This window comes from Acipenser ruthenus, chromosome 28 (assembly GCF_902713425.1).
Source record: "Acipenser ruthenus chromosome 28, fAciRut3.2 maternal haplotype, whole genome shotgun sequence".
Taxonomy (NCBI): domain Eukaryota; kingdom Metazoa; phylum Chordata; class Actinopteri; order Acipenseriformes; family Acipenseridae; genus Acipenser; species Acipenser ruthenus.
In genome coordinates this window covers 839,260-848,917 of record NC_081216.1, presented here as the reverse complement: position 1 = coordinate 848,917, position 9,658 = coordinate 839,260, and the positions used below count along the sequence as shown (strand labels likewise).

The 9,658-nt window shown below is 39.4% G+C and overlaps 1 protein-coding gene across 1 annotated transcript in view; it reads right to left on the bottom strand.

Moving 5' to 3' along the window:
- The window catches only part of LOC117434495 (serine/threonine-protein kinase 17A-like), an 18,578-nt gene extending 8,997 nt beyond the window's left edge, over positions 1-9,581 (bottom strand). The window contains exons 1-2 of the mRNA XM_034057060.3: positions 9,048-9,581; positions 2,036-2,248 (exon numbers count right to left, since the gene is read on the bottom strand). Of these exons, the coding sequence (XP_033912951.1) occupies positions 2,036-2,248; positions 9,048-9,145 (311 nt within the window). The 5' untranslated portion in view covers positions 9,146-9,581. The remainder of the gene's footprint in view (positions 1-2,035; positions 2,249-9,047) is intronic.
- Between the last annotated feature and the right edge of the window lie 77 nt (positions 9,582-9,658).

Below are 9,658 nucleotides of genomic sequence, written 5' to 3'. Positions count from 1 at the left end.
CCTCCTGTGTTGTTATTGCTGTGTTAAGAGGACAGTACACATGCGTCAGACCTATGGAAGAATTATATAGTTAGAATGTAGTACAGCTTTAAGGCGAGGTCGCTTGGTATTTGTATAGTGCTGGAAAAAAACACACCCAGGGTTCAATCTGAACTTACCATTTAACACATGTTAACATTCAACATGTGTTATTGCAAAAGGAACCCATTATATGCATTCTGGTTAGGAGATACGCAAATACTTTATATAAACACTATTTTCATCAGCTAACGATTACGTTAAAGGCTGAAAATTGATCTTCAATGCTCCAGTTAAAATGCCTTGGCTATGGACGAACCCGAGTACATTTCAATCTGTAAAAAAAAAACAGTACAAAAGTAAAAAATGTACAAAAGGTTCTTCTGAAAGAAAAACGGTTCCTCCTTGCAGCAATGCACTGCTTTAACTCAAGTCTGTTTAAAAAATAAAAAGGTATTTATAAAAACAAGTTCAGAACAGGTTTTAGGATGATCAAACTTTAAAATTTTCTTTCATCAAAAACAGCCTTTTAGACACACTGAAAGAAATGTGATCTTCGTGGCTCTGCGCTTTGCAGAAGCAGACCCGGTTACATTATTTGCTCTTTCAAAAACCAGCGGAAGTTGATTTGTTCTTATTCTACTTTTACTTCAAGCCCACGCTCTGCTGCTCAACCCAACACAGACATGCGTTTGCTGCAAACCACACAGCGTAGGGGAGCGCAAACTCAAAGCTTTGGCAGTTTGACTGCAAAGCCAGCTGAGAACAAGCAGCGAGAGGATCGCATGCTAAAATGGCCTATTTCATCCCTACTGCCTGCAAGAAGAATCTCCCGATACATAAAAAGAAAAAAGAATGCATTACTTGTACAAAACATACTATTAAAAACAATATTTTGCCGGTTAGGAGGTTAACTGCAGATGTACAATACAAAAGTTTTGTTTGCAAAACACTCTTTTGATGCCCAGGAAGCTTTGGTAGCTAAGCATCTGGACTCTGGCTGCACTGCATTCAAACCAGCTGCAGTTAATAAGGTACAGAGGTCTCTGCTCGGGCAGGACTACGTTTGCATTTAATTTAGCAACGACTAAAAGAAAACTAACTCTAAACCTTAACGTCCCTTCTACTTACTTATATATAAATAAAAGTCGTGTGCAAATATATCAGAACACCTCAAGATTGGTCATTTAAAACCGTTATATACCTAGCTGCATGAAAACCTCAGGGTGTGAGAATTTCAATTTTCCACTCAGTAATCAGCGATATAGAAACAATAGGCACTCATGTGTGAAAATGCTAGACCACATTGTGCTTTATTTAAGCATCTTAAAACACTTCTAAAAGGTCTCATGCATTTTACCATTTGTGGCTCTGTGTTCCTTTTCTCTTACTATTCTAAATTAATTGCATGTGTGGCCTATTAAAGCGATCAATTAAATTAGCCAATCACTAATCTGCCTGTTTTGACAATAGTCCATGATTTTCAGTTCCAGTGGTTTGATTTCAGACGCATGACAAAAACTACAGAAGCAATGAGCTGTTCTAATACATGTGCACACCCCAGCCCATGCTACACCTTTTTCAATATAAAATGGACCAAGACCAGTATAGATCAATATTGAGGGGCCATAGATACACGTCCAAGCAGCACAGTTAAAACCATTAATTAAAATAATGATATTATAGACGAATGAATATTTAAGTAGTAACTTTTGAGGAGATTATCCTTATTAGGTAATGGAAAAACAAAAAGTTCAAGCAGGTTTTCAATGTAATTTTGATGACGCTGTGACTGAGTTTTAGCACTGATTGGCGTCTGAGTCTTGCTCTGCTCAGGAAGTCAGCGCAGTCATGCTAGAATAACTCTTTACTTCTCAGAAACGTAGATGGGTGTTACTAGACGCTTCCTGCGAGTGTCTGCACGATGGGTCAAACCTCAACTTTATATTAAAAAAAAATTCTAAATGATCGTACTACAGTATACTGGAGTAAATGTTTTGCTGCCATACATACTTACTATTCCAGGACCAGAATGATTTCAGAAGTGGTCTCATAGACTTCATGCAGGGCTACCACGTATGGGTTGGATTTTGCCATTTCCAGGATGGCTATTTCATTGATGATGTCCATTCGGCAATCCTCGCCCTTTCGTTGTTTCCGTAAGAATTTGGCTGCGTGCTCATTCCCCGTCGTCTTTTCAACGCATTTCCTCACAACGGCAAACTTCCCCCTATTGCAACAAAACACGAACAGATGGGATTAAATCGCTGTGTTCATTTCAACCAAAATAATACATTTAAAAAAAAAATGCTCCACAGCAACTGGTTTACAAAAATTAGATCTCTTTGGTAAACTGGTAATGAAATCCCACTGATGCAAGCCGTCTCGATTCTACAGAATTTGACTGTGCTGCAGCTGCCACTATTGAAATAATGTGTTCCTTATTAAAAACATGACAGGCAAAATGTTTTTATATGCCGTTTTTTTCTGGGTGACACTTAAATCTAAATGAGTTTTATTTGTTTTTTTTTTTTAAATATGAAAATGACAAGCAATGCTAAATTTTACAAAAGCAGAACCACCAAGTAATACAATCAGAGTTTTCTTAAACCCTCTCAAGGTGTTTTTGTTTCTCATTTTTTTACAGTAACATGACTCTCACCTTTCAAAAGTAAATCAATAATAGGAGTTAATTAAAGACTGGAGGATATGCTTTGAAGATGTGGCCCTAGTCTCTAACAAACACACACAACTTCCTAACCTAAACAAGTGCATCGATCTAAATACAGTCTAGCATGTGACCCGGCTTCTGCTGTTAAAGATACCAAATAGACATTGTAACTCATTACCAGACGAGACTGAAAACACTCTGAAACATTAACGAATAATGGGTTAAAGGCACGACAAAACACCATCCTTAGTGTTCTGAAACAAGGACTTTAGTGAGACTAAAGATCCTAGAAAACAAACAGATTATAGGGGCACGCTATCTAGAATACCATCAGCTCAGACTAGTACTACAAGCACTGGTTGTGGTGTGATAGTACTGTAGAGGAAACAAAAGGACATCGTTCAGATTGGACTCTCACCCTTTTTAAAGAAAGATTGCGATTCTCTATGTGCCTCTAGTCTCTTGTTCTAGCTGGTTCTCATAATTGCAGTACAGTTATTAGTAAATTTTGTGTTCCAAAATAGTATTTATATATTTTTGGGAGTGTTTGTTTTTACAGGTATCCCACAGCATCCAAATCAGTTGGTCAGGGTTCAATAGCTTTTTAGTGGAATGGGAAAGGGGAGGGGAGGGAGAGACATACTGTCTTAATTTGATTAGACACCCACAGAACCGGTTACTAAGAGATCAAACAGCTTTTCAAGGTTATTCGTGCAGATAGACCCTCCCCCCTCCTCTAACTGAACTGCTTACTAAAAGAATACCTTTAGAAAGCTGATAAAAATAAAACTGTAAACAAACCCTTATCCCCCACTTCCCTCCCCTCTCATTGGTATGGCAGCACAGGACAGATTTAAGAGAGACAAAGCTCTGGATATTAATTTGCATGAAAAATCAAGTCTTTCCAGCCCCACACACCTCATTTTTGCAAATTACAAACTAAGTTTTAAAAGTCTTTTGGAAAACACAGTGTTAGACAATATTGGCACATGAAACAGCGATCCATCATCTATTGGCTGGAGATAGCCACCAGGACGCTAGAGAAAAAGAGAAACTGCAAAACTAAAAGGAGGAGCACTGTTAATCATTGCTTTACAGCCTGGGGACATTTCTCATACAGCACTGCACAGTTTCCAAAGATTTTGTATCGGGTTACAAAATGTGGTGCCTTTCCAAACAGGTTCTCAAAAAAAAAAAAAAAAAGGTGCAGGGGAAAAAAGGTGAGATGATTACTGACTTGTACTGTTTAAAAAACAGATATCAAACTAGAAACAATGAGTTTTTTCAAATCCTAGCTCACTCAACTTCCCCTTAGACTAACTGGTGCCAACTACAAACTACCTGCCCTGAAAATCACAGGGATTGTGAGGCTAAAGCTGGCACCCAGAGCAAAGAGAACCAAATACTTTGTTATCACTTTGTATTCCAGGAACCAGAGTTGATAAGCTATCCTCTTCAGTCTGCCCACTAACATTTGCTTTACAAATTAAACAGGCGCCGAACTGGCTGCTTGGTGTCACCCATGAAGGTGCACACATTAAAAAAAACAAAACAGGAAAAGCAGAGGTAACTAGCTGCTTAAAATTGTGCAGATTCACTTTTAGAAAAAGATTAACAAAAAATGTGGATTTGGTGTATAGGGTATATGACACTACATTGAGTCACAAATAATGAATCAGCATAAACTGGCATGCAAAGGGAGAGCCCATGCTTGTGTCGACTCGCTCTTTGCAAATCACGTTGGTGGCATCGGACGTCTATTGAGACACATCTATTGCCCATCTGCTCACGAACCCATTCTACTGTTGCTGGAAATGCAACATGGGTAATGAAAGGTAATGTCATGGCACAGCTAGCTGGGCAGATCCGCTGCTAAGACCATGGGAACTTCTGAAGGTCTCGTCTCTTTTAAAAAGGTCCAGTCCCAGCAGGTTCTCACTGACTGCCCCTTTGCCATTCTTGTAGCAACTAGAATAGACTAAATACAAATTGAGGACACCTCCCCTTGAGGACCTTTGTCAATGTCTCACCCCCAGTGTCATTAATACAATAGGTACTTCCCAGCCTGCTAGGGAAACATCACAGTCTAATTTAGACCACCCAGCCCTGCTTCAATCCTCACTCCGTTTCCATTTAAATCCAGACAAATTCCTGTTTCCTCTTTAGAAGTCACTGATCTGACGACAGGCAGTCACTATCGCTCGTAGGGTAACCCCCCTTAAGTACCAAATAACATCGTCTCGTATCTGAAACATTACATTAACTTTTGTGGTAAACCAGAATCAGAGTAAGTTATCCTAACAATACAGTTAAAGACAAAAACTAAAATAGGTAAAAATGCTCCACGAAAAAATGACAAAAAGTAGCCTGTCTTCAAAATGAGGACAATAGCCGTAATGGGTTAAACTGATCCCTATTTTGTAAAGCCCGCACAAAATCAAAGACCATGCGAGTCTACATAATTATTACACGAGCATTTTTAGGACACGAGCAATTTAGCAACAAAAAAACAAAATAAAATGCAGCAACAACAAGCAGAAGTAGTGGCCAAACCTACACTTGCTTTTTTCAACATCCAAGAGTTGCTGTGATGGGTTGTCACAACGTGTCCAAATTGTTAATTTACGATTGCGGTTGATTGATTATTTGTTCAAAAGGTGTCATTATGGTTGACTCCCTGTTGCTGTAAAAAAAGAATCCGAGGGAGCTGGAGGTTGGAGGTGGTGTGTGTGTGTGTGTGTGTGTGTGTGAGGGGGGGGGGGGGGGGGGGGGGAAGCTGCATTCTGTCTTTTGCCCCCTTGTGAGAAAGGATGCTTCTATTTACAGTATCGTTTGGAGCCAGTAACGGTAGCTAGCAACAAAAACAGAAATCACTCCCCGAGAGAATGTTCTAAAGTCAAGCAGCACATACTGAAAAATTCAACCGCAAACAGAAGTCTAAAAATACTGCGTTTCCTTCTTTGCATTAGAGAGCTTTCCCAGGTCAAACCATAGGCTTAAATAAATAAACTGCTGAACGTTTACATCCTTCACCCACGCGCAGAATGTCTTGAAGATGGAACGGGACAAGTTCAAGTTCATTTCGAGACGCACTGTACTGTAAATACAAACCGATTGAGATGCACGTACCGTGCAGGAAAGGAAATTACACGGAGAAGCAGCAACGTCCCCCTGCTGGGCTTGCAAATTGGCACAAGTTGGGATGCATGCTAAATCCCACCTTGCATAATACAGTACATTATCATGCTGTGCGCAAACCCATTTAATATAGAACACGCCTGAGGAAATTCACCAAGCATTGGTTTTACATGCAAATTAATTTGTAACGTTACAAACCAAGCAAAAATTAACAATGCAGTTCCAGTGACACTAAGCTATAGAATACCGAAATGTAAATGCCATTGATGTTACATCATACAGAGTGCTTAAGAAATAAGCTAATGAAAAAGCTTGCACCAAAGAACAATGATTTTGGCAGGTGTAACAGTATTATTATTTATTTCCTAAGACACCCTTGTCCAGGGCGACTTGTAATTGTTACAAGATATCACATTATGTTTACATACAATTCCCCATTTATACAGTTGGGTTTTTACTGGAGCAATCTAGGTAAAGTACCTTGCTCAAGGGTACAGCAGCAGTGTCCCCCACCTGGGATTGAACCCACGACCCTCCGGTCAAGAGTCCAGAGCCCTAACCACTACTCCACACAACTCTGTGCAGAGTACAGCTCTGGACAAAAGTTTTGCATCACCTAGAAATTTTAGGATTGAGACATAATAAAAAATAAATAAAAATCATGCAAAAATCAAAGAAACTACAAAATGATATTGCAAACAGTCTACCGGAAACCATAATAGTAGTACAGTATTTCATATTGGATTTTGAACTGTCAAATATTTCAACGTGGCAGTTTTTTGTTAAATATGTGGGAAAACTACAAAGGGGTATGCAATTCAATATGTTAACATAACATTATTCAGCTGGTTTCATTTATGAAGCAAAATGAGTCCATTCTGTAGGGGGATGCAAAACATTTGGCCGAAGCTTGGGACAATGAGGTACAAGAGAGAGTAATCCTGGTCAACAGGCGCTGCATATGAACTTTGCACGGTATACAGAAACCGCCACTATGGCATCACACAGCAAGACACCAAGTACAGCCTGAACTTTTCATTTTCAGCCTTGGCACACTGCCAGGTGCCTGCCAGATTACCGATGGAGAAAACACTCACTTCACAGTTTTTAATTTCCCTCAACAGAAGGCCATGTGGTAGAACAATTAGCGTGCAAGTGCAGAGTTTTCGGAGTCAAACTGCATTTCAAACAAAGAGCCACCTGCCAAGGCAGAAAGACTACATTTAGAAGGGTGGTCTCGATCTATGCATCCTTTACAGTACATTTTGGAATACCTTCTCTTACACAGTCTGAGTTGTAACAGAAGACACACATTCATTCTCCTGCAATACATTTTTAAACCATGAAGCACAGACTCATTGTGAAAGATGGCACAGTCCTCCACATCCTTAAAATGCTTGTGTGGATACTGCATACAATTAGACATTGTGATGTGGTGTTTAAAGCAATAGACAAGAAAGACTGCAAGACATTCCTTCATTGGTTTCATGCATAGGATGCAATGATGCCCCACGCATGTAAAAAACAAAACTGAGAAATACATTTTCTTGTTGAGTAGAGGCTCCCGGGAAGAGTGATTCATTTCTGGAAACCCTACCTCAGAATGAAAAGCGACTTCCCCGCTTGGCTAGTTTCAGCCGTTATTTACCGTTTTAATAGGTCACACAAACTGCAACGTGCAAGCATCGGTTTTACCAGCTGAATCTGGATCAGACAGAACTGAAATACACCATTAATAAATTGCATGCAGAACTATAAGAAACTAAGGGGTTCATTTAACAAGCCACAGCTATGCTTCAAAGCATCTGCATGCGCTGCAATATACAGATACACACTAAAAGCTTACAAATCCCATGTGGTTGCAACAGACGCGAATGAAGGATCATTTGGTGCTAATTGAGGAGCATGCCCTAAATGGCCATGAACATTCTTCTACTTTCTTTTAACATTCTTTTAGACTCCTAGAGGAATAGCAATGTGAAGCCATTGAAGGTCAAAAGGCCTCTGCCAAACGTCTGGCTGACTGGTATGAATCATAATGACTCCGCTACCTGGGGTTTGTGCGAGACCTGAGGGAGGGAGGGAGGGAGAGAGGGAGGGTACATTCCTCTAGTCTATCACTCTTGTGATGTGTAGCTCATGGGAGACCAGAGACAACTTGCAGAAGTAAGAAATCAGTAGACTGAACAGATGTCTTCAGTTTATCTCGGTCTCTCCTCCCCAAGTTGACAATTCAGATTTCAGCCTTGCAAGATTTAATACACACACCTCAGAATCAAGAAATTCAGCCCATCGTCTTCAATAGGGAGAATACTGCAGTGTGCAGGTCTCAGAATATTAGCTTACACGTCATTGGCTGGTACCAAAGGATTCTTCCAGCGTTAGAATTACACTCCCCACTCCCTAACATTCCTTCCCGTATTAGTAATGCGTTTTATCTTCAAATATCATGTGCGGCAAAGTACATTACAGCAAGGATGCAAATGAGACTCCTTTTGCATAGCAGTTTCACCCATTACAAGTTTTATTACAAGCTTCATTTGTCACAGAGTATAGGTAGCAAGCTCAGGTGTGTGTGTGTGTTATTGAATTCACAGTAAAACCAGGACTGGATCAAACTGCTTTGCAGTGCACAATTTTCACCTTTTGTCTACTGCCGACTTACACATTCTGACCATGAGCGGCACCAAAATAATAATTAAGCAAGCAAGCAAGCGTGCAAGTCCGAGCAACTACCTTGAAGCAGGTGAACGGAGGTCGGTGTAGAGTTGACTAGTCAACATGCTGTAGCGTACTGTGAAAGATGTCAACGTTTGTAAGCGTCATAGTCACTTCTAAGCGACTTAACTCACCGACAAGAACGCCTAGGCAATCGGTATATCTAAGGAAGCAAAGCCTTTAAGGTGTGCAAGTTTCAAAACCCATAACTAATGGCTTCCAGTGGTCACTTTACGTACAACGGAATAAAAACAAAGCAACCATAGGCAAGCAGGCAAACCGAGCCATTTACACTTTCCAATTTACAAATGAGCAAAAACACGGGTCTCCAAAACCGCTCAGTGTTTACATAATCACAAATAGCGCGTTTAGCTTTATTTAATGAGATTATTGACTTTACTTACTCACGTTTAAAAAAAAGGCAATTCTCTACAAACTAAGCCTAGTATCAGACTCAATTCTTGAACTACATGTTAATAAAAAAAAACGATGACAAACTTACCTTCCTAATTCTTTGCCAGCTATATCGTAATTGTTTTTGAAAGGGTCCGTTCGTATTCGCGTTTGGATTTTTGAGACCATTCCATTTCGGTTCATCATTGCAAACTATTAAAGCAAATCTAAATAAATATATATTTGAGCGTGCGTGTTAGTTCTGTGTAGCAAACAGAAGTATACACGCTTCTGAAACTAAAAAAAAAAATCCCCAACAAACAAAAATAATAAATATTTTATTTAATTTAAAACAAAATTGATTCTTTAACCCGTTTTCCACAATGAGTTTATTTAAAATAAAACAGTGTATGCAATAACAGCAGTTTAACTAATTTGTATCTTTTTTTTTTTTTGCAATTACATATATTTTTTAAATACAAACGCCACTATTTCATAATAAAAAATAAACAAACTAAAAATATATATATAATAATCTAGTTAAACGGGCAGGACTGTGACACCCAAGCCCTGCAATGCCTAGTATCGGTCACTTGAATTACAATCCATAGAACTCTGTGTTAGTTTAAAGGGCTGAGCAGACTTCCTAAACGCAAAGCAATTTGTGAAGCCAGCCTTCCGTCATGACAACACTTTCTAAAAAGCCAATCGCTACGCGGA